The 25,753-nt window shown below is 34.3% G+C and overlaps 2 protein-coding genes across 2 annotated transcripts in view; both read right to left on the bottom strand.

Moving 5' to 3' along the window:
• Nucleotides 1–10,223: 10,223 nt before the first annotated feature.
• LOC137401877 (zinc finger protein 25-like) overlaps nucleotides 10,224–25,753 on the bottom strand; it is a 32,945-nt gene continuing 17,415 nt past the window's right edge. The window contains exons 2-4 of the mRNA XM_068088351.1: nucleotides 18,485–18,541; nucleotides 18,154–18,210; nucleotides 10,224–11,231 (exon numbers count right to left, since the gene is read on the bottom strand). Coding sequence (XP_067944452.1) covers nucleotides 10,540–11,231; nucleotides 18,154–18,210; nucleotides 18,485–18,541 — 806 coding nt within the window. The 3' untranslated portion in view covers nucleotides 10,224–10,539. The remainder of the gene's footprint in view (nucleotides 11,232–18,153; nucleotides 18,211–18,484; nucleotides 18,542–25,753) is intronic.
• Nucleotides 19,356–21,199, bottom strand: LOC137401868 (uncharacterized). Its single transcript, XM_068088342.1, has 2 exons — nucleotides 20,578–21,199; nucleotides 19,356–19,858 (listed from the first exon to the last, which is right to left on the bottom strand). Exons 1-2 carry the CDS (start codon nucleotides 21,197–21,199, stop codon nucleotides 19,356–19,358), a joined length of 1,125 nt encoding a protein of 374 aa, XP_067944443.1.

The following is a 25,753-nucleotide window of genomic DNA, read 5'->3' as shown; positions in this document are numbered from 1 at the left end:
GCAAGTAATTCATATTATTACTGTAGATAATATGCACAGCAAGCAAAAAGGTGTGTGTTTCATTTTAGCAATCACAGTAACTGAGTTGCGTCCATGCATCGTTACCAACTAATTTTTTTTAAGTTTTTGTATGCAGTGCAGCAGCGATATGTGACTGAATAAGAAACTATAACATAGACCATATTTACAAATATTGAGTTACATTATTCGTTTATATTAGTGAGCAGAAAGTTATGCAGCCTAAAAGAAAATTGAGAGTTCAAAAAGCCATGATCGGAAGATTGAGGCAAACTACCAAAAATGCCAGAGCTGTATACTGTGAAAAGAATATGGTGTTTGAAAATTATAATGATGACTTATGCCCGAGCCCACAACTTACTCAAGAAGCTGCAAAATTAAACTGGCAGCAGGGTCTTCTTGTTGTTGAGGCGTTTGTAATATCGCATTAAACTTGACGTCTGAATAAATTTACTCCGTTTGGTGACTAAGCAACGCCCATTCTATGGTACTTGACTAGTTGAATTTTTTAGCATCAAGCATGGTGGCTGTTGTTGTTTTAAATACAAATTTATTGATTCCTACGTTAAAGTTTAACATACTATACAATATGTAGGTTCTAACAACAATTATTTTTGTTTTATACAGATTGTTGTTTTATTGTACAGATTATAGCAGACTTTTAGTTGATCTATAAGTGATAGCAACATCCCAAATTATATGTAAGCCATGGTACCTCTGCATTGATATGTAAGTTATAGCAACCTCCTAAATGATATATAAATATCAGCAGCCTCCTAATTAATATATAATCCATAGCAGCCTCCTAACTGATATATAAATAATAGCTATCAACTATGGAAAACTCAAATTATAGCAAGGTCTTAGGTGATCTATAAGTGACAGCATCATCCTAAATCATATGTAACTCATACCAGCCTCTGCAATGATATGTAAGTTATAGCAACCTCCTAAATGATATATAAATAGCAGCAGGCTCCTAATTAAAATATAATTCATAGCAGCCTACTAACTGATATATAAATAACTGCTATCAACTATGGAAAATTCAAATTATAGCAAGGTCTTAGGTGATCTATAAGTCATAGCAACATCCTAAATTCTATGTAACCCATAGCAACCTCTGCAATAATATGTAAGTTATAGCAACCTCCTAAATGATATATAAATAGCAGCAGCCTCCTAATTAATATATAATTCATAACAGCCTACTAACTGATATATAAATAATTGCTATCAACTATGGAAAATTCAAATTATAGCAAGGTCTTAGGTGATCTATGAGTGATAGCAACATCCTAAATTATATGTAACTCATAGCAGCATCTGCAATGATATGTAAGTTCTAGCAACCTCCTAAACAATATATAAATATCAGCAGCCTCCTAATTAATATATAATCCATAGCAGCCTCCTAACTGATATACAAATAATAGCTATCAACTATGGAAAATTCAAAATATAGCAAGGTCTTATGTGATCTATAAGTGATAGCATCATCCTAAATTATATGTAACTTATAGCAGCCTCTGCAATGATATGTAAGTTATAACAACCTCCTAAATGATATATAAATATCAGCAGCCTCCTAATTAATATATAATCCATAGCAGCCTCCTAACTGATATATAAATAATAGCTATCAACTATGGAAAATTCAAATTATAGCAAGGTCTTAGGTGTTCTACAAGTGATAGCAACATCCTAAATTATATGTAACTCATAGCAGCCTCTGCAATGATATGTAAGTTATAGCAACCTCCTAAATGATATATAAATATCAGCAGCCTCCTAATTAATATATAATCCATAGCAGCCTCCTAACTGATATATAAATAATAGCTATCAACTATGGAAAATTCAAATTATAGCAAGGTCTTAGGTGATCTATAAGTGATAGCAACATCCTAAATTATATGTAACTCATAGCAGCCTCTGCAATGATATGTAAGTTATAGCAACCTCCTAAATGATATATAAATATCAGCTGCCTCCTAATTAATATATAATCCATAGCAGCCTCCTAACTGATATATAGATAATTGCTACCAACTATGTGAAATTCAAATTATATCAATTTCTCAAATGATCTATAAGTTATAGCAGCATACTTTATTACATGTAAATCAGAGCAGCTTCTAAAAGAAACAAGTTATAGCAAACTCCTAAATGATATAAGTTACGGCATCTTACTAAAGGGTATGTAAGCTATGCCAAGCTATGTAATGTTTCCATTGTAACTATTACATAAGTTACAATGGTAACATTCTAATTTATGTGTAATTTGTAGCAATATGCTAACTGGTAATCATTATTTTTGCTTACTCATTGAGGTATGAATTATTTTACCTTCAAATTGATATGTAATTTACAACAACCATCTAGACATTCTCCAAGTTTTGACAGTTTTTCTAGTATGCATATATACAAAGTATGATAAGGCGATGAATATATATTGTATGATACCATATTCTCCTAAAATTTCCATAAAAATATATAATAATTAGGAGGTGAATAAATATATATATATCTACAATGTAGATAAATTAGACCATATAGGAGGCTTACCCATATATATTTGCGTTAACTCCTAATCCCTTATATTCCGCAACCTCCTAACTGGTATATATTTATTCAACTCCTAACTCGGAAATATGGGTATATATATATATATATATATATATATATATATATATATGTAAATATATATATTGAAATGTATAATACTTAGAACTAAAATCAGAGTGCTCAACATAAGTTGGAGCAGTATAACTTGGAAAATTAAATAGTTCACGTATCTTTTTTTCAGCTACTGACAGTTTCCTGCTAGTGCATTATTCACACTGTAGACTTCAACTGAAACAAGATGGTGACTTTTCAAACATCCCACTCTTTCACGTGATTGGTGGATTTTGTTGCGCTCTGATTAACTTGTTACTAAAATTGCAGAGAAGATAACTCTTAGAATGAGGACAAGATGAGGCAACTTCTGTTCTTTTATTACGGGTTGACATGTCAGGTTTTTTAATAATGTGATATTTTTCAGAAATACACAAATTGCACCTTTTCCTTAAGTTACTGTAGGATTTAGCATGTTTTAGTATAGTCCAGTGAAGTTTGAAGTTAATGTCTCGGTCCTTTTGTGCCCATATGTGTTTGCTCAGTTCTGTAGCATTTCTTTTTGAGCTATTATTTATACTGCTTTTATGGTTCCGGTATCTAGTTTTAAAGTCAGCTTCACAAAGTCCGACGTAGGTCTCAGCATTGTTGCTGTCTATTATTGTTACTTGTGCTTGTTATACTATGCTCTTCTGAAGGCAGTTTTGGTTAAACGGACAGTCTGATTTTGTTCTGCAGTTGCATTTTTTGGTGTCGATAGTTGGCGGATTTGAAAGTAGCTTTTTGTTATGGTATTATATTTTGTTTTAGATGTTAGGCATAGTAGAGTATCTTAACTTCAGGGTATTTTTGTTAAATATTTTATGTAGAGGATTTGTCTTTCAGAAGCACTTGTTAATCAAAGTCAGGAACTTTTTTTCTATGTTAGTATTTACATTTCAGTTAAATGGTGGGTTATACAAAGTTATGGTTGTCTAGTTTGTCTTTTTCTTTTGTTAGTTGAAGTTGTAATTTCAAAAGTAAGTATATGGTTGTATCCACTGTTTGTCAGATATGTCTGGTATAGTTGTACCGCCTTGTCAAAAATCTGTTTGCTAGAAGAAAGTCTGTTCAGTCTTTTATTAATGCTAAGTGGTAAGTTTTTAATTGTGCAAGGGGGTTGGTTGCTTTGTCTATGTACATATAAAATAGTGTTGTTAAGTTTGTTGTATGGGCTGTTTGAGCCTTTGGCTAAGTCAAGAGTCACTTTTAAAAAGTTGAAAATTTTCATGTTAGCTTTGATTGTTATTTTCAAATCGCTTGCTTTAAATATATTGCAAATCGTTTTTTTCATGTTTTCGACATACATATTTAGGTGTGTCGTTGCACATTGCCAGTCCGTCATCATGGTAGAGTCCAGTATTACTTTTTAGTTTATTTGGTAGTAGAGATAAAATGTAAGTTTTTACGAGTTCACAGGTCTCAGCCCCGTCAAAACTATCCATTGTCACGTCAAACATGTTGGCAGAGTCTTTTTTATCAAGGTTTCGTTGCTATGGCTGAGATAAGAATTTTTTGTGTGCATTATTATATGTCATTCATCATTGCCGATTTTGGCGTATTTTGAGGCAAAAGTTGGTGCTTTTTGTAAAAGATTTGGTGTTATAGATGGGAAGAAGTCACAGACGTCAAAAGTAATAAAGGAGTGTTTGTTTTTATTTTTAATTTTTTTAAGCCAGCTGGTAACTTCTGTCATGTTCGCCATAAGATTGCTTTTGTTTTAGATCGCACAGAAAGGGTTATATTAGCTAGTATTTGTTTACTTAGTTTCCCAGTTTTGGTCTTCGTTGGGTTTATAAGTCCGTAAGTGGGGTTGTGGGAAAAGTTGGGTTTATGGTCTTTCACTGTTATGAATGCCTCTTTTGTTGCAGTCTGTTCAATTCTGTCATCAAGGTGTAGTTTGCGTGACATCTGTTGGTCAGTAAATCCTATTGATTCAATTTTGTCAGTAGTAGTTTTTTTGTAATTTTGGTAATATTGTCTAGTACAATTTTTTTGTAAGAGTCAGGTGTTAGTTTGTAGTAATTAGTGGTTTTGTCGGCTTTGACGAGTATGTTGCTGTCTATTTTTATTACTTTTAAATCGTTCTTCAGTTTCTCCTGAAAATGGTTCGTAGTGCTTTGAAATTCTATATTTTGTATAACTTTAGTAAGTTCTAATTCAAACTGTGTCATTTATTTCACGGTTGGTGGCGGTTAATTTTCCAATATAAATATATATATATATAAATATATATATATATATGTATATATATAATATATATATATCCATTTTCGTTTCGGATAACTTCCGAAAGAAGATATACAGTTCAAAGAAGCAGCAAGCAGTACCTGAACCCGGATACATCAGTTACTGACGACGAACAGTTGATTAGTCAAGAATTTACCCGCCTTGAAAACTATGTTAAGTAGCTTGAGAGGTGGGCTCCGCTGGTTACTCCAACCTAGCTGTTTAATTAGACCCAGTATCTAATAAAGGCGAGTGTATGGTGAACCCTGGGCCATGACTTTGTAATTCCTGCAAATAATTTATATGCGTATGTTATATGGTTAATTTTTATTTCATCATTGTTGTTTGTTTGTTTTACTATATCTCTATGCCTTTGTTATGATGTATCGCTGTTGTAACACATTGTATTAAAGCCATGCCAACGCGTTAGTGACTCCATTTATATTGATTGTGATACAATTTCTACTCGGTTTCATTATCCGGAACAGGTGACATGAATGTATATAAAAGAGCGTGCTCACTTAGTTGAGCAGAGCAAAAGCAGTATTTTCCTTGCCTAGTAATGTAGAATTTCCTTCCTTATGAACGAAACCGTACTCATTCTCTACTGTTTATGTAGTAGTCTTGATCGTGCCAAAGTAATGGGCCGGTAAATTCCTTTACACGAGATCAAATCCAATGCGAAAGTTAATGTTCATGTTTTTTTTTTGCTGAGACCTTATCACTATAACTGGACAGACAAATAGCAGACCGATGAAATACATACATTGATATGTATATACAATGTATATAGATCGAATACTATTAATAGTTTATGGAGGTGAGGGTAAGTAATCGCATTGAGAAATGAAACACCTCATACAGTATGAAGATGGCAGTTAAGGCATATGTGTGTTGTTACAATGTCTTATTGCATGACAATGTGACATCCCTGACAGATGCTCAATAGTCTATGCATAAAAACGTTTAGCTTCAAAAGGTGACAACTGTTTTTTGTCAATTATCCCAGAGAAAGAAAGGGAAAGCACTATTCATCCTTTTCCTTTGCATGTTTGCTCACTCACTCTCATTCAGTGATGTTAATTAGTATAGACTAAGAGGTTAAAGGTTAAACTTTTATACTCTTTATAAATTTTGTGAGTGAGTGCCTGTATGTCTATAAAGTCAATCTGCGCATATTTAGTGCTTCATTGCAATAAATCAGGCAAAACCATGAACCTGCTGAATATGAATTAGAACAACTTTGAAGGCAGTATCCAGTAAATTTCACATTTATTTTTCTACCTAAATGACATTCAAAGATTTGTGAGGCCATTACTTGCTATTTATCAGTGTATTTGTAGACTGATTTCATATCTGGTGATAACTATTATGTGCATAAAGTACGGCTAGTGTCGTGCTTTACTAATGTTAAAATCAATTTATGTAGTGCATCTAATACTTACGTGACTGGTGTTGGCTGGTAGCTAAGGTGGCTAGTTTTAAAGAGTTTCTTTAACTTTAGATAGCCAAAAATTCTTTGATTCATAGTACCAATGGTTGAACAACCCTGAATTTGTCGTTTAGTCGTTTGAATTAGGTTAAATGAAGATAATAGTTTCAATTTCTACCTTATATATGTATTTGTTTTACTACCCTGTAGTATGACTGTAATGAGAAGCTTTACCTGGGGACTATCAATGTATAGTTGATTCAATGGTGGACACAACATCTCGCGATAAACAAGGAATTCGAAAAGCTAAAATTGCCTGCAAGCTTTGGCCACTGTAAACATGTTCTAACCTTGAACTTGATAAATCAGTTATAAGATTTTTGAACAGGGATCCTTGCTTGAACAAATATCCTTTTTCAAACAGACAAACCTTCATGCTTTTGACCAAAAAAACTAAAGACAAATTTGTTTTTTTTTTAAATGTTGTCGCAAAATAGATGATGGTTTTAGAATCAAAATGCACTGTAAGTCATGCAAAATAAGTATTTTATCTTTCACCAGTCAGAAAAAAACAGCCAAACATTTATTTGTAGTAAATTTTAACATATGATTCAACATAGTCACACATTGACTATTATAGTTTATGGTTGTGGAGTAACTCTACCCTTAATTTGCTAGCAAGTAAACAGTGATACTTGGTTCTTTATCTTTTCATGTGCGAGTTTGTGTTGGTCAATGTTTGGTTACAAACTAGAATAATGGCTACTTCTTAGCGATTTTAAATAAAACATAGGCAACAGAAACTGACATGGTAGCAACTTTCTGTCTATGAGAAAACACCAACTAAGCTGCTAATAGAAGTGAACATGTGGAAATTTGTAGAAAAATTATGTGGATCAACAGCAAAACATAAGTTTGAAATCAGAAAATTATTTATGAAAGGAGAGCGTAAAACTAAAAAACTGCAAGAAGCAGAGGCTAGAAAAGGCAACTACGAATAATTTTGGACTGTTTTTATTTTGTGCAGTTAATAATACTCTTTTTAAAAAGTTCAACTATTGATTTGCTGTATTTATAATATGAATAACAATAACAAATATTATTTGTTCCGTGTGGTTGTTCCAGATTTACTACAAGCAGTGCTGTTGTCGGTCATGAAGCTAACAAGCTTCGCTTTTTGTTACAGGCTTTCCTATTATCTATCATCAAAATGGGTTTAGCTTATATAAACACCTCAGCTTTTAACACTGGTTATTAGACTGTTGGCAAGGCCATCTCAAAAGATTACTTGAAAGTGTGCAAGTTATATCTTCTCATCATGAAAAACATTTGATTTTACAGGCACAATCCAACAAATTAAACGGATTAAGCAAATAAATCAAATCATCTAACAAGAAAATATAATTGTTTGTGGTCGTCCATATATCCCAACCAGATACTACAACAGTAGTAGTGTCTAAAAGCATTGAGGATTGTTGAGGTAACAAATTATTCCAAGTAGTAATAAAGCTTATCATGTTTATCTCTACAGCGATACATCAACACTGCTGACATCATTTACCAAGGAACACGATGGTTTGTATATATTTCTAAAACGACAAGCGTAACAACCATCTAGTCTCCAAAAGCAGGCCGCAAGTAAAGTGTCAAATAAACAGAGACTTGCACACAGTATCAATAGCTTAAAAATGCGTAATCTCCGCATTAGTCTGACCTCCATGCTACTGCACTTCAATTCTTCTTTAAGTTCAACTCAGGCTTAATTTTCTGGTCAGAGAAAGTATTTCGTGTGATTTGATGCTTTCTCCATTCATTAACACTATGATTTTGTGTCTGTCAAAATTTTGTCAAAAGTTAAGATTATGGCTACTTCTAAGTTTTTCAAAAGCCTAGGCAACAGAAGCCGATGTGGTGGCAACCCAAGAAAAATTAATAAAATGAGAGTTTTAAACTAAAAACTACAAGAAACATGTGCTAAAATAGTAACCATTAATGGCTTTGTATTATTTTTATTTCATATAATTTATAATATTGCATTATAAAGGTTTACCTATTAATTTTCTGCATGTATTTTTGTTTATTGCTGTCGTGACTGACAGCAAAGATTATTGGTCAATTCCAGTAGTTATAAAGCTTACCATGGTTATTTCTACAATGATAGACCAATACTGTTGTTATCATCCATTAAGTAACACAAAAGTTTTTACATATTTTTTGAACAACAAGCGTTGCAACTCTGTAGTGTTCCAAAACAAAGCCTCAGGTAAACTATCAAATACATTTGTCAATCAAAAATTACACACACATAATCAAGAGTATGAGGATGAGGTGTGCGTAATTTTAGCATCTATCTGACCTCTACGCTACTACACTTTAATCCTGCTTTAAGGTCAACTCAAGCCCAATTTTGTGTCACCTTTCAAATCCTCAAAATATTGCTGTTTTTCAGAAGACTAATTGCAGAAAACTTCAACACTAACTAGTACTATTAACTATTTTCAAAATTAAAGCCTTTCAGGATAAGTGAATTTATGAACAATTTTTACTTTCTCTTAAATGGCTACAGTTTCTAATTTATATAAAACTCAATAATGGTCGGATTGTCTGTCTGCATATGTAGCTAAAGAAAATAAATTTTAGAATGGTGAATGTTGCAAATGTTAGTTAAAAATAGATTAATTGTGCAAAAATATTTTTGTTAACCCTGTAATGCCGGGAATTGAACTAGTATGTTCATGACAAAAACTTTATAGGTAGACGTCTTTTGCAACTATCAAAGTAGTTGGTTACACACTGCAGCAAAGATTTGTTCTTTTCCTGCTATGCATTGCAAGACATTTTTGTGCTGTCGCATAAAACTGTAGTTTATTTATGAGCATGAGTCATAACCTGTGACCTGAATCTGTTAGCCACGGGCTTGACAACAAAAGCGCAAACAACAGAGTAGGTAATGGGTCTTGGGCTCTTGGCTGACAAGGGCCCAAATAAGCATCATTATCCCTTTTCAGCCTATCAGTACAAGTACGGTCAATGAAAAAAATGAGCGAGACGAGGTACAAGAACATGCCATTAAGGCCAACTGATAGCGTTTTAAAATTATATTTACTTGTACCATCATATGCAAGATATTTCATTTCTCAGCGCAAGTTGACAATTAAAAGAGGGAAAACTAGATTGGAAAAGAAAAACATTCCTGACGAGAGCTTCAAAATGTAACATGAAGTAGTCATTTTCTAACAACACAGCCTCATGAATTCAAATGTCTAGCCCAATGATTAGACAATGTGTGAAAGAAAAACAAGAACATTTTTATTGACCTACGTTTTAAAACTTTTTTTTTAATTGACTTGCATCGCTACGCTCTTAAGGTTACCTGAGATGGAAAATAATTGTAATAAAACACGAGAGCAGACACTTCAAAAACTACATCTTATAAGGTTATCAAATTTAACCTTTTTTAATAGATCTTTTAAATCTGTCAAACTATGTGCTGCTTTCATGAATAATAACTTTGAATTGACATCTTTTACACAACTTAATTAAAAAAGCAAAAAATATGCATAGGATTAAAATGCATTGCATTTTTTTTGTTAAACTTTGTAGAGGTCAGTCATCTTAATATTTTGCTCAGAGCTGCTTTTGCTATAAAGATTAACACTTTGCTAAACCCATTTGACTAGCGAAATAGCCGATTCGATGTTTCTCAAAGTCAGAAGCTTTTGTAAAATAATCAGTTAAAGTGCATATAACTATTCATAAGTCAAGTTCGATCTAATTTAATCAGACAGAACCAAAGCTTGCTATTTATTAGACAAATTATTCTTATCAAACACAACACTTATTTTTTGCTAAAAGGTAATTTAATCATCATTCAATATGCAACAGATTTAATCGCACAACAAAAAAGGCAAATCACTATATAACACTACAATGCCAAATCAAAGAATATGTATGTATTGAAATATAAAACCGCATGTAGGTCTCATGTTTTACAATCAAATGGTTTCTCTAAGACGTATAAAAAGAGTAAAGCTGCAACAAAAAATCTTATAAAGATATGGAAATTGTGTAGTATGGATCACCATGCGTCTAGTTAAATGACAGCGGTGGGTAAAGCTCCTAGAGCTAATCTTACACCGCTATGACTTTTGCTCATTTTGAGTACCTACTATTTGATATCACACGGAGTCCTATAACTTCTTTCAAGTATGCCTTTTCATGTGCCTTGTTAAATAATGGCGTTGAGCAAAGCTACGAGAACAAATCTTGCATTGGAATGGTTTTTCTCTAGAATGAGTATTCACGTGTCTTGTTAGATCTCTTTGTTGAGCAAAGCTACTGCAGCAAAGCTTACATCGGAATGGTTTTTCTTCAAAGTGAGCTTTCGTGTGTCCTGTTAGATCACTTTGTTGGGCAAAACTCCTGCTGCAAAGCTTGCAATGGAATGGTCTTTCTTTAGTGTGTGTCTTCATATGACTATTTAAATTACTGTTAGAAGCAAACATACTACAGCACAACTCGCATGGGAATGGCTTTTCTCCGGTGTGAGTTCTCATGTGTTTTTTCAGAACACTGCTTTGGGAAAACCTTCTACTGCACATCTTACATGGAAATGGCTTCTCTCCAGTATGGGTTCTCATATGTTCTGTTAGATGACTACGAAGGTAAAACTTCTTGCTGCATATCTGACATTGAAATGGCTTTTCTCTGGGATGAGTCCTCATGTGTATTATTAGTCCACCGCGCCCAGCAAAGCAGCCACTGCATATCTTACACTCAAAGGGTTTCTTTGCTGCGGGTAGTTTTCTCTTTGAGTTTACACTGGTCATAGATGAGGTCATTTTTGTTGTAACATTTTGGAGATCTTGAAGGAATGTCAGTCCGCGATATTTACCTATAACGTGAAAGATATGCTTATTGATTTGAGAGTGTAAAATCTTGTTTGCATACAAGAAGATCATGAGTTCTACTTTGATGCAGCAACTTCATAAATATGGCCTAAATGCCCTTTTCCGAAACACTTAAGTCTAACTATCTTTTTTTAATTAATTGATATAATCAGGACTCTTTCGTCAGAAATATACTTGCACCCAGCTACTATATGTTATTGGTTAGGTGAACTTTGAAGGTTTATAAGTATGTAACCAGTGATATATAACACAATCATAATGGTAATAAATATAATATATTGATATATATATATTACCACGACCAAACGAGCGGAGCGAAGTGTGAGAGGTTTTATGATAAATGCGTGTGCACACAACTTACGAAAATTATTCATCAACAATGAAACGAACCCTTGTCTAGAAATTTCATCAACAAATTTAAACATCGTTTTGTAAAGTCGTTAAAATATAATAACTATACAAAACACATTTAAACCTATTTAAATATGTTACCAAGTCTTTGTAAACCATTGGTATTATATTAAAACTTACCCATCGGATTGGATTATACACAAATAGACAGATTAATTTGGACGAAAATTGCCACAAAACGCTTGAAAAGCTCGCTTTAATAAAATTAAAGACCGAAAATTGAAATGCCAATAAAGCCGTTCGACAGATAGTAGAACTATTTAGCAGGGCGCATTTCACGAGAAAGCCGCGCTCATTTTACCAGTCTATGTTATTGTTTACTCGTAATTGAATTTGTTCGAAGTTGTCTGTGATAAACGTAGACCGTTTGAGGCGTAGACCGATTTACAGGTACGAAATTGTGGTACACAGTTTATTAGCCTATGTTTTTTTTTCCAATCACCGAAGGTTTCATTATTTAAAACATTAGCTGAAATTCTTTAAAACTTATGTACAAGCTAGGGCTGAACTACAACGCCCCTTTATGACGAGAACATTTTTTATTTTGCTGCAGTTTCAGGCGCGTGAATGCTCATACTCACTGTCTGTTAAAGATCGCTTATCAAAACCATCATACATTCAACGCAACCAACTTTCAAACTGTGTATAGTACGCAGTAGCTTGCCATTTTACTTCTAATTTTGCATTTCAGAGTTATAATAAACATGTTTCTTTATTGTTGTTGAATTACATACATTACAGTAGATTAGGCCTACAGCTTTATAACACTTTTATAACAGCTTTTATTTTGCTGCAGTTTGCAGAAATCTTCCAGACGCGTGAACGCTCATAGGTTTTCTATTATTGCTGTATTACTATATGAACACTAGAAATTCCACTGTCATACAGCCCACGACCAAAGTGATATTGGAAAAAAAGAAAGGGTACTGATGGTTGAGAAATGCAATATTAGCAGTCAAATGGCACTGCAGTGCAATAGGATAACTGCAATGATAGCTGTAATGTACTCGGTGTGGGTGTTATTATATACAACAAACAGCAATAATGAAAGGAAAACATTATATGTTAATATATCTCCCCCTGCAATAGGAGAAGTGCCATATTGGCCAAAAATAGAAGTAAAATGCACTGATATTATTAGAATAACCAATATTAAAAATATATTAATAATATAAAACCAATGCACAATTTTGTTTACATTTCAAAACGTCATAGCTAACAATATCAAGAAGTGATATTTATATAGATTTTTAGAAAATCTATTTAAAAAAGTGTTTGATCATGGCAAACAACAATAATGAAAGGAAAAGATTATATGTTTATATCTCTCCCCCTGCAATAAGAAAAATGCAATATTAGAAGTAAAATGCACTGATATTATTAAAATAACCAATATTATTAATATAGTAATACAGCAATAATAGAAAACCAATGAACAATTTTGTTTACATTTAAAAACGTCATAGCTAACAATATCAAGAAGTATCAGAAAGAATATCCAAACTTAGTAGTAGTAATACAGTAATAAAAGAAAACCAATGCACAATTTTGTTTACATTTTAAAACGCCATAGCTAACAATATCAAGAAGTATCAAGAAGAATATCCAAACTTATAATTAAATATCGTAATCTCATAAAAATCATTAGAAAAAAATATCATCATCATTTCCTTTATTTACACTGCGTTGGACATCAGTTAGAATACCAAAGTACTCAAATGTGTCTGAAATGTCAGTTAATTTGAAATCGGCAAAAATGAAATGATTTCAGTACTCCTACATTAATTACCAAAACCTTCGGCATTTCGACAATGCAATAGACTGGTGAAAAGTGCATGTTTTTTTCGTGAAATGCGCACGACTTAATCGTTCTATTCTTTGTCGCTCGGGGTTTCAATTTCCGGTCTTAACTTTTATAAAAGTGAGGCTTAGCAAATTTTAATTACGATTTTCATCATAATAAATCTGTCTATTTGTGTATAATCCGATCAGATGGGTAATTTTAAAATAATAACGGCGGTTTACAAAGACATGGTAACATATTTAAATAGGTTTGTATGTGTTTTGTATCGTTATTATATTTTAATGACTATACAAAACGATGGTTAAATTTGTTCATGAAATTTTGATACAAGGGTTCGTCTCATTGTTAATGAATAATTTTCGGGAGTTGTGTGCACATGTGTATTTATCATAAATCTCCCAACCAATCGCTTCGCTCTGTTTGGTCGTGTGAATATTGGTTATTCTAATAATATCAGTGCATTTTACTTCTAATATTGGCCAACATTGCATTTCTCCTATTGCAGGGGAGAGATATAAACATATAATATTTTCCTTTCATTATTGCTGTTTATCATGACCAAACACTTTTTAAATAAATTTTCTAAAAATCTATATAAATACCACAACTTCTCGATATTGCTAGCTATGACGTTTGGAAATGTAAACAAAATTGTGGATTGGTTTTCTATCATTACTATATTAATAATATTGATTATTCTAAGAATATCAGTGCATTTTACTTCTAATATTAGCCAATATTGCATTTATCCTATTGCAGGGGGAAAATATAAACATATTTTCCTTTCATTACTGCTGTTTGTTGTATATAATAACACCTACACTCAGTACATTACAGCTACCATTGCAGTTATCCTGTTGCGCTGCAGTGCCATTTGACTGCTAATATTGCATTTCTCAACCAACAGTACCCTTTATTTTTTCCAATATCATTTTGGTCGTGGGCTGTATGACAGTGGAATTTCTAGTATATATATGAATATATGTATATATATATATATATATATATATATATATATATATATATATATATATATATATATATATATATATATATATATATATATATTTGAATATATATATATAATACTGATGAGCAAACAAAAAAATCAGGTCTACAAAGTATTACAAAAAACCTGATTTGAAAATAGCCAAAAGCAGATCATTTCGAACTTAAAGAACGAGTTTCATCCCTTGAAAAGCTGACAGCACTGTTACCTTGTTGTTTGAAGGAAACTGTTAACCTTTAACTACAGCTATCTGCGGGTTATCCGTGTTAAAACATTAGATTAGTTAGGTCAAACTGCAGCCCTCTGACGATTTATTTTGAAAAGACATCTACGAGAAAGAGATTTCCACGAGATGTCAGGGAGAGACCCAAAATAACGTAAAACAGAGCTTACACTTTTATAACATTTTTTGTGTTAAAATGGTTACTAGCGATATTTTTGTGATGAAAAAAACATAGTTAGAGTCATCATCAGGTTCGTGCAATGGTAACAACAGCAAAACTATTAAATCTTCTCCAAACATGTCTGTGATTGATGATCCATTAATATTTTGTGATGGAATTATTGTTTAAAATGCACTTAACGGTTGTATGAACTGAAAACAGTGCTTCAAGGAAAACATATTTTTTGTGCAACATTTTGAAACCAGACAACATTATAACCAATGATATTTTTTTTGTTGTTGCAAAAATAGAAGTGTTAAGTACCACAATAAATCTCCTCAATTGTTTAGATGATAGGCAGAACTTTCTAGAACAATAAAAAATCACAAAACACTTAGATGGCAACATTGACTTTAGTATAGCTAACTTTCAACAAACTGAAGTTGGTTATGAAAGTTTCTGCCACAACATTGTGACAGTTCGAGCACAATGATTTTGTAGTCACAAAATTATTATCATACAGACTTATAACCTCAGACGATGAATTCTTTTAGACGCCCACATAAAGCGGGCATCATGGAACTTTGATTATCAAACAACTTACACACAATGTACTCCTAACAACTTCAATGTTTTTACACCAAATGCTCTACATACATGTAGATAGTGTAATGCCAACTATTTAGCATAGTATAGAGAACTGTTTCACTAAGGAGTCTATAAGAGAATAGCCTACTCGCCCCAGAACAATTCTGCTTATCCGATTTGACCAGGAATAATAAGCTAAATACTTTCCAATTTATATTTTTATTCCTAAAAAATAGTTCTTAACCACTGCTATTTAAGAAGAGTCGCTAACCGCAAGACATTTGTAATGCTAATATCAGAGAACTGTGGTGAAGCAGAGAGATCAGCGGTTCCACTTCTATAATCAACTGGTCTCTTAGATGCTGTGTAAGGTTCTCGTTAAGATAGATTAATGCTTACTAGAATACCTATTTACAAAGTAGTACAAACTGATTATTGTATATTTGAATGTTTGATGCAACCAGATACTATGACACAGCTATTAAAAAATGTGCACCTAGACAAGGAACCACCAGATGGAATAGACTGAAAGTTTCTATCAAATGTTGTATAAGTTCAGACACTCTAACCAAATAACCTCACAAACTTATCGTAGATCCCAAAGGTGTGGGATTGACTACTAGAACTGATAGCTACCTAACTAACAGTCTTATATTCCCAGAAGATTTCAGGGGTGTTCAGAAAATATCTCCAAGATTTTTTATTGTAGAGTTGTCACAAGGTTATTTATAGACACATTTTTAACATTCTAACAACATTATAAAAATAGTACATTGCTAGAAAATCTTTCCTACAATATTCCAGCGAGTTGTGAGAATTACGTCACTAGGACATTCAGAAAATGATCTCACACAACATTCCTATAGTATTAGGGGGATGCTAGTTATTATTCCACAAACATTATTTTAATGATTTTGTCTCGAATATATTAGCTTATGGACTAGGAACGTTACACACAGAACATCAATGTTAAGTATATGTGTTGAGTTTTTTAAACATTCTCATGAAGTTTCACTGAAAGTTCTTTGTAGTTGCTGTAAAGTACTAAGCATAATCTTTTAACCACATTTCTTCCTCGAACCATAATGCATTCCCCTTTATACCTTATATTTTAGGTAAAAACACACCATTCACAATAGATTTGAAGGAAGTATTTCTTTGTTCAATATTATTTGATTGTTAGAATATCATACATTGACATGTATGATATAAAATACTATTATATACAAAACCAAACTAAAACCAAACTAAAATTTAGCTGTAATAATTATTTGTGAAGTATCCATCACGACCATACCTATTGGCTGTTTCACTCTAAAGCAAAACTTGTTATAACAGAGCCTAGCAGCTTTTTGCGTTATTTGTAATAAAATGTGAACATTGAAATTTGTAATGATCATTATTTTCTTGACATAAGTAATTTATATTTCAGATAAGTTATGTTTTTATTTGGCTTGCTTTCATGTTTGTAATAAAAAATATATAAACCTCTTAAGTTGCTTCATTTTAATAGCTTCTGATTATCAAAAGGGAACATTTTCAAAAAACTAGTCATGTGTCACTGCAACATTCTAGCTAGAATGTTGCAGCAATGAACTTTGCTAATGTTATAATGTTGTTAAAAACATTGTTGTTGAATGCACCTCCGGTGTTACAGCAATGCTACTTTTGGAATATTTCAGCGCAAACATCCGTTTAATGTTGGCTTGTAATGTTCCCGGAACATAATGGTATGCCATAAATTTTGCCTTCACATGAGTGATCCAAGAAGGTTTCAGAAACACAAGACTTATTTTTTGAAGTTGTCACCTCGTGATAGTCAAGAATTGTTAAAAAAAGATAAAGCTAAAGAAAAAACATGGCATTACGCATGAGAGCGAGTAGACAAAAACACAGCCTTCCTTTGATAGAGTATCGGAGAGTACCTGCTTTCATACATTATGAAATGGCAGAATGATTGTTAACAGTGATAATGTTGGTATTTGAACATTCGACCAATGATTTAATGATCGAAATACAGGTACATGATTGATATTTATACGAAAGATATAAATGATATATAAATGGTGTCAAATAATATGAGTCAATCGATTAGCTCATCGAATAATTATAAAGATCATTCAATCATCATTTTGATCATAGTGGCTGTTTTTGTGATCATTAACAAAAAAGGGCCGTTCCTGTTAGTGTATTAAGTTGAAAATTTGTTGGTACATTTTAACGGCCATGCAGGTAAAATGGCGTGTTGAATAAAAAAGTATGTGGTGCTAAGGAAAGTGGCTTATCAAAGCTGTGAAGAGTTGGAACTGCGAAGTTCAAGTGTTGGAACTATAATACATGTCTGGTGTTTAAATTTATTATTTGTGAAGAAGCGGAAGGAGGTAACAGATTCAGCAGGGGAGAAAAAAGAGGATCCGCAGAGGAGGTTTTTTTTTGATAGTGCAAATATGGGAGTTCAGATAATTAAATCTAGTTTTGGCAATTTTTTGCCACAAACTTGGAAGATTTGTAGAGAGAATAATTTGGTGTATTTAGATTGCAGTTGAGGAAATAGGTTATAAAAGTGAAGGTGGTAATACATGACCTAATACAATGAGTACAGTTATGTGATGTTTTTTGCTACAATACATGTGAGCAGACACTTCAATTCAACATATTGAAGTCAAGAATTCAACTTTTTTATAATATTTTTCAACTGATGAAATCTTTACCTTTATGACTATGTGTGTTGATTGAATGAGTTTCTGGTTCAAGATTAACTTCGGTATCTACAATGTAAAACAGCATAGATACAATAAATAAATTTTCATCTTGAAACTTCCAAAAACTGTTATAAAAACTTTACTGGCCCAAAAACTCACTCTGGCTTTTATAGTCATTGGTCACCATTTTCAGAAAAAATAGCTCACTCTTTTATAGCTTTCATGAATCAGTGTTTAGTCAAGAGAATCCACACATTCATGAACCTCGATTTTTTAATAGGCTTTTGTCATATTTGACAAATTGTCATATTTACTAGAAAAAGTCCTTCAGCATAGTTACCTTCATCACAGTCTGTGTTGACTGAAGAACCATGAGGTTCTACTTTAACCTCTATATCTACAATATAATATATTAAAAATTTACAACAAGCACATTTATAGTTAGTTTAGGCATGAGGAGGAAATTCAAAAAGAATGTTTGTCCTAAGCTCGCTGATTAGAGCATTATAATATAATTGCATGTAGTTATGATATGTGATAGCAATAGAAAGAATGGTTAAGTAGTTATGTTACCGCCTCTACGCTTAGATAATTTTCACTTTTGCGCACTTCTTTCCGTATGCAGTTTTGCTAGTGCAAGGCTGTTTGTGCACCTCATTAGTTACGTTGCTCTACGCTTAGATAATTCTGTGAGCAAGCCTTGACCACAACTATGATTGATGCTCATGATTGCTCTTCTATTTGAAACTTTCACATGATCTGCATCAGTGATTATCGCACTGCGCTAGTCATGAAACCTAGCACTGCCATTACAGGCTGTATTCTATAGGTTATGTTTTTGCTCGCCTAACATTGCTACTTATGATGGAACTGTTTGTAAGACTCAACTCAATCTGCAGACAATTTTTGTTTCGACCTTTGAGGTCTCTTCAGTGCAGCTCAGAGTTTGATCATTTCTATTATGTGAGTATACTAATTCTTTTTAGCCTTTCTTTCGTTGAATAAGTTTTTACTATTCTTTTTGCTAGTTACATTTTTTTGTATGGTGCTTTGCTAGGCTATATGTATATTAGAATGCTATTTTTGTTCCTCGATGTGGCACAGCAGTAAAGCGAATAAAGAGTGTTTGATGTATCTCATATTTAGTAATACAGCAATTGCAACAGAATATAATAACATATTGTCTATGTTGTAAATAAGCATACCCATGGTTAGTATTGGGCATTGGCTACGCTTTGAATGATCAGAGGAATATCAATCACATTTAAACTGCTAGTGTTGATAACATTTCTGTACTTGTGTATTGTATAGCTATAGACGAAAGCATCATTTGCAAAAGTATCTCCATTATCGTCAAGAAGATTAATAATATGATCTAGAGTGAACCCCTTTGCCATATGCGCTAGAAAGAAGATACAATATTCTCCGCATACTGTAGAGAATGGAGTCTGAAGTGATTTGGCATTATATGTCCAGTCTATGCAATTAGCCAGTACATCTCCCACTTCGGGTAAATTGTAAGGTGGGTATCCATAGCTGTCAAAATATATACCAGTTCTGTCTCTGTTTTTGATAAAACACACCCAATGTTCGCCTCTGTCTGTATGTGGCTTTGTGTTGATCACGGCGCATGATGGAAAGGTGAACTCTTCGTTAGGAATCTTGTCGATAGGGAATACCCCCCTAAAGTTTAGCTTGTCCATATCTTTATCAGCTTTGAGTACTTTGTATATTTGCTCCGTATTCATCGTGAGAAATTTGTCAAAACTTGTCTGTTTTTATCAATCTTGATCGCTGCATCGCTTTCAGCAAACACGATAATGTTGACTGGTTCGGTAAGAGCGCTAGCAAACTTTAACTCCAGTCTAATGCTTCCTTTCTTAAGTACGTGGTAGCAACCGGATTCGTCTTGATCTGGAGTGAGGTCAAAGGCTAACAGCGTATAACCTTGGTTAAAATCTGATCTATCAAAATCAACGCCACCGTTGTTAAATATGTGTCCTGTACTTTGTAGGAGCATGAAATAATTTCTCAGTGTTTCTCCACTAGTGAAATTACTCACTAACGGTTTTTGTGGAACCATTTTTCCATCAATTAGTAGAGTGCAATAGCACAGGTTTTGATGAGTAAAATTGAACGGGTTTTTATCATACCCGCCTTCGAAAGCTTTAGAGGTTACAAAACCAATAACTATTCTTTTTGGAAGAATACCGCTAAATAGACTTTCTTCGTTCATAGACAGTGAGCCTGTGGATACATTATAGGTTTTCATATCAACCTTTCTAATAGGGTAAATAGCTGGTTGCATTTTTTTATCCATCAACTCGATGTGCTGCAACTGTATACCATTGTTTACCTTAACCTTTCTCACAAAAAACGATGCAGCAGTTATTTTTAATTTGTGAGTTGAGTTGTTTGCGCCCATCAAAATGAATTTATCAGAATTTCTGATGAGTTTTATTCGCATATCTACCCCGTTTAGTAGCAACCGCTTTTGGAGAAAAATATCCGAATGGAGTTTACATATGAGTGGTACCGTTTTGCTTTCATCGGTAAATCCTCTTCTCGCGACTAACCCTGTATTAGCGTCGGCGATATCATCCATTTGGCCTGGTGTATCTTTTGAGTATAGACTCATAGTCAGTTGTGATTTTTTAGACTCATCGCTAAATGACAGTAAAGTCTCGAGATAAGCTCTGTAGTGGTACAGGTTTGATGACGATGTGATCAATGTATCATTTAGCCATACGTCTACTTGCTGGAACAAGCTGTGAGCTAACAGATTAACTGGACCTATCTGAGTTCCAGCATCGATGTCGGTTCCATCTTGCTTGGTAATTTTTACTTCTAAATACAAGTAACTAGAGTAAGGGTCTATGTAGTGGTTTGAGTCTCCCGAAATCATGAATTTGATTGGACTCGTATCGTCTAAAGATGTGGTGGGTAAATACTCAGTGCTCCAACTATCTTCTAACGCAGCCATTGTTGGTGGAGTTGAAAATATATCTAGCTCTGGCTTAGCGGCTAAGCAGCTATGCTCGAATATAAGTGACATTTTTCTTTGTTATGCGTTAAAGATATCTCTAGGTTCTGCTTTTTGTTTGAGTCTTCTACGCTTAACGGGTAGTGAAGAAGTGATTGTTGTTTTGCTTTGTCGTTTTCTTTTATTCTTTCGTTTAACCGACTTACCGCCAACTATATAGCTCACATTGTTTAGACCTTTAGCCAGTATATCATTGCCAGCGGCTTTCAAATTTGTTTTTAACGATGTTTTCACATTTTTACCGGTCAAACCATCCTTGACAACATTTATACCGTGTTTTAGGGCAGTTTTTCCAATGCTAGAAGCTCCCTTTTTTATTATTGGTAGCGCGGCTTTTAGTAATCCGCCAAAGACTCCTCCGAGACCATAGCCAACTTGCGTTTTAGATCCACTAAATATAGGTATTGAGCCTGAGCCAGTTTGACTATAGAAATGTTTGTACGATTGTTCAGCGTGATTACAATCGAATGGTACGAGATGCATTCTGTAATTATTCATAAATAGGTAATACTCTTCTTATATCTAGTGTAACAATGACACGTCCGTCTTCGAATGGTACACGCTTTCCATAGTCTGTGTATATATAGATAGATATAGTGCTCACACTCTTTTTAGAAACAGGAACGTATTGGATCTTGTTGAAATTTGTAGATTGCATTTTCCAGTGACCTTCTTCTACGACGACTGATCGCAAAAGACGCGTTTCAACATCCCCGACAATGGTTTCAGATGCTATATCGCAATAAACTAACAGTTCAAATATTGTATGAAGACGAACTACACTCGTTCCTTTTATAGCCATGTAGTGATCATTTCCCTTTTTCATTAAAACTGGATTGTTGGTAATAGATGTTCCGAAACTTATAAAAGTTCTTTCCATCCCAATCAGATCAGCCAGACTTTTTGAGTAAGTTATTCCTATATTTCTTCTAGCCACAGCTTTTATTAATCCGCTACATTTTCTTGTTATGTCGTTGTATTCGAATGAAACTACTTCTTCTTTGACATTCTCTGTTATGCTATCATTTAGCTGTTTGATTAAATCTGATGCTGTCTCGTAATATCCATCGGGAATAGTTACTTTGTGATCAGTCCCATTTAATAAAATGATTACATAAGCGTTTTTAACATTATGCCATGACTTGTAAAATGATATCTCGTCTAGTCCAACTTCCCATCTTCCTTTTGCTAGATCAATAGTTTGAGGTAATTTAACTGTATACTCAGCTATCGTATTGCTTGGAAAGTGTTTTAGAGAGGCATTACTCGGTAGTACAACCCTCATCTTGCGAACAATGAGCGATTGACTCGAGAGCATTAGTTCTTATAGTCTTTAATCAAATCTGATTTGTTTATGTATGAGTTTGTATTGGAAGTAATTAATGGGTACAGTTTGAGTTGGCCAAACATAAGAAAACATAGTTAGTATACACGTAGGTAGCGTAGTGTGTATCATATATGTGTCATCGCTACTAATGCATTTTTTGTGTGACCACAAACAGCCAGTTTTTATTATGCCAAGTGGTTGTTTGTTTCTTCCTCAGTTTTTCAGCTGTAACTGAACCAATAAGTCAGCCATTTTTCTAATACCTATCTTAACTTGGATTGCAAAGAATCATATACAATTATGTAGCATCAAAAGCTGTAAGTACTGAAATAATGTCAAATTCTATCAGTAATTTGTCTTTTTCTTGATAAATGCTTTAGTATACTGTGTAATTGCTCTTTGTATACAATTCTGATAAGATTGCTGTGAAATGTTAGCTCAACTTTCATTACTTTTAATACTTTTATTTTAGAACCTCTTTATTCCAACTGTGTCAGTGGGCACTTGTTTTGTGTAAACACTCCAAAAGACCAGTAATTTTTTGTAAGTAAGATTAATGTTTTAATTTGTGAACTTTTAACTTGAGTCATAAAGTAAAACCATAATTCATTTATTTGCTGCAATCCATAATGTAAAAAGTTTGTTTCCGTTTGTATAACAATTCAATACTGCTTTCTTACAGCACGGTTCTCTTAATAATAAAAGAGGTAGCACACTTTATGAGAGGACCAGTTGATCTATTACTATATGGTTTTCTGGATGTACCAGTACAGTGAAAAAATTACTACCGCATAACCGGAGACCGACACACTTAGCACATCATGGAGAAACAGTTGCAGAAGCTCAGGGAGCAACGTGTCAACGGCATCACTCAGGTGAACTCTATTTCAAACAAGATTGCTTTGGCAATAAAGAGACACAAACCAGTTGATGTCCTGGACAGCTTCTTAGAAAGTCTGACCGAGATGATGGCTGATTTAACATCTGCAAACACTCTTTATGATGCATTGCTGAATCATGATGTAGAGGGAAATTTTTCTGCCTATAAACTGACTGCAGGGAAATCCGTTTCTGAATTTTTGCATAGTGCCCAGACAGTGTATGACAGTACTGTGACTTTAATAGTAGATTATGAGATGTCAATCAAATGTCAGTCGGCGACCAACTTGAAGCAAGAGATTGAGTCATTGCTTTATAGTAATGATTTTATGCTAGGGCAATTAGATGGCATCTCAAGTAATAGTGCTAGCCAATCACAGGCAGCTGTTGTTTTTGGGGAAGTGGATATTTTTCTAAACAAGCTACGCAATAGTGTACGAAGCCTAAAGGCTGCTGATGCAAGCGGAGATAATAGTGATTTATTTTCTAGTGTGGATAAGTGCATTACTAACTTAGAACACAAAGTAGTAGTATCTAAGCAGATGCCTCATCTTCTTGCAAGCCAAAAACAGGCAGTGACGCCACAGGCAAATCAGCATCAAACTAAAGCAGTAAACAAACTTGTAGAGAATATCATTACCAGCCCTCAAACCCATCAATCATCTGCCTTCAATCCTAGCACTTCTGGTCTCAGTGGAGACAACTCAAATACTCTCACCAGCCCTTCTGATTCTGTCAATGTTACCTCTGCTAACAGTATGCTATTGACAACTGACACCAGTGTGTCAGTAACTGACACAGGTGTGTCAGCGTCATTGAGCGACACTCAAACACAGATCGGTGCAAGTGCACCTAGTACAATTCAGGTAAGCAGTCTAAGTACGCCCGTGATGACTGACACAAGTGTGTCAGTGACTGACACAAGTGTGTCAGCATCATTGAGCAACACACAAATGCTACCAGGTGCATGTGCACCGAGTACTAGTCAGGTAAGACAAAATATGAAGGCAGATCGGGTAGTCTTTTCTTCGAGAACACCAAGCCCATTAGTAAATAGTGGATTAGCCACCATCCCAGAAGCCCAAGATGTTTCAAGTTTTAGGCTGACAAATCGTAACTCTCGTTACCTAACTAGCACTCCACTAAACAGTGAGTCACAGGTAAGACCTCTAAATCTCAGTATTACTGCCGCATATGATAGTAGTTTGAGGACAGGGACAGGGATTGTGTCGAACAATACCTCCACAAGGAGAGAAAATAGTCGATTCCAAAAAGCCCCCCTTCCAACGTTCGGGGGAAACAGAAGAGAGTGGGCAGAATTCAGGGCTGTGTGGTTATCTTATGCATACCATGAAATAGACTCTGAAGAAGAACGAGCTTGGGCACTGAAACAGTGTCTTAAAGGAGAAGCTCTATCGCATGTCAGAGCGATTTTGGCCAATCAGCCAAATGCACATGAGAGGATGTGGAAGCGCCTGGAAGATCTTTACTCTGATGCCAGTGTAGCGGTTAAAAGTACGTTCCTGGAGCTTGAAAGGCTTAAACAGCTCACTGAAGGAGATAACAAAGGTCTTGTGAGTTTTGTCAACACAATTGAGCTGTGTTACAGTCAATTGGGTGAGGTACGACAACTCCTAGCAGTCACACCAACACAGGTTGATGTGCTGAGGTCGAAGCTGCCACCGATAATCAGACGCGAATGGATGAGAGTTTACTCCACACTCCCCACAGAGGAGAAGATACATCCTTTTACAAGTTTCATGAAATTCTTGGAAAGTGAGCGAGACTTTTGCATACGAGAATTGTCAGAGGATGTTTTAAAATCAACCAAGCATCCAGAGAAAGACAAGAAAGCTTCAGCAGTGAGGACACATGCTGCCTCCACTGCAGATGCACCAAACAGACAAACTTCATCATGCTTGGTACATACTAATCCAAAAGTCATACACAATACAATGGAGTGTCGTCAATTCAGAAAGATGGGAAGGAAGGAGAGGGTAGGCTTGTTAATCAAGCACAAGGCCTGCTTCCGCTGTGCTGGATTGCACAAGAGGGAGAACTGTAAGAGTACTGACAAGTGCTCAATATGCCGCAAAGAGGACCACCACACTCTACTTTGCAAAGGCAATGGTGGAGACGGCCAAGGAGCAAAATGCCCCAAACCATCTTCTGATCACCAAGCCCCTCAAACCCAAGATGACAAAACAACGAACCATGCAAAGCGGGACATGACAGACTCAGTGTTCCCGATTCAACTTGTTCCTGTTGCAGGATCTACACACAAGGCTGTAGTGTTCTCTGATGGGGGTTCCAATGCTACATACGTCGCCACCAGTTCAGTGAGAAAGCTCAATGGGAAA

The sequence above is a fragment of the Watersipora subatra genome, chromosome 8 (genome assembly GCF_963576615.1).
Source record: "Watersipora subatra chromosome 8, tzWatSuba1.1, whole genome shotgun sequence".
NCBI lineage: Eukaryota > Metazoa > Bryozoa > Gymnolaemata > Cheilostomatida > Watersiporidae > Watersipora > Watersipora subatra.
The sequence above is the reverse complement of the archived record's forward strand: the minus strand, read 5'-3'. Positions and strand labels throughout refer to the sequence as shown.

Excerpts from the sequence above, each read along its gene's own strand:
- LOC137401868 (XM_068088342.1), bottom strand. The coding sequence starts at position 21,199 with ATGTCACTTATATTCGAGCATAGCTGCTTAGCCGCTAAGCCAGAGCTA. Across the intron at positions 19,859-20,577 it reads CATCAGAAATTCTGATAAAT|CTGATAAAGATATGGACAAG; the intron begins TCATTTTGATGG and ends AAGTACTCAAAG.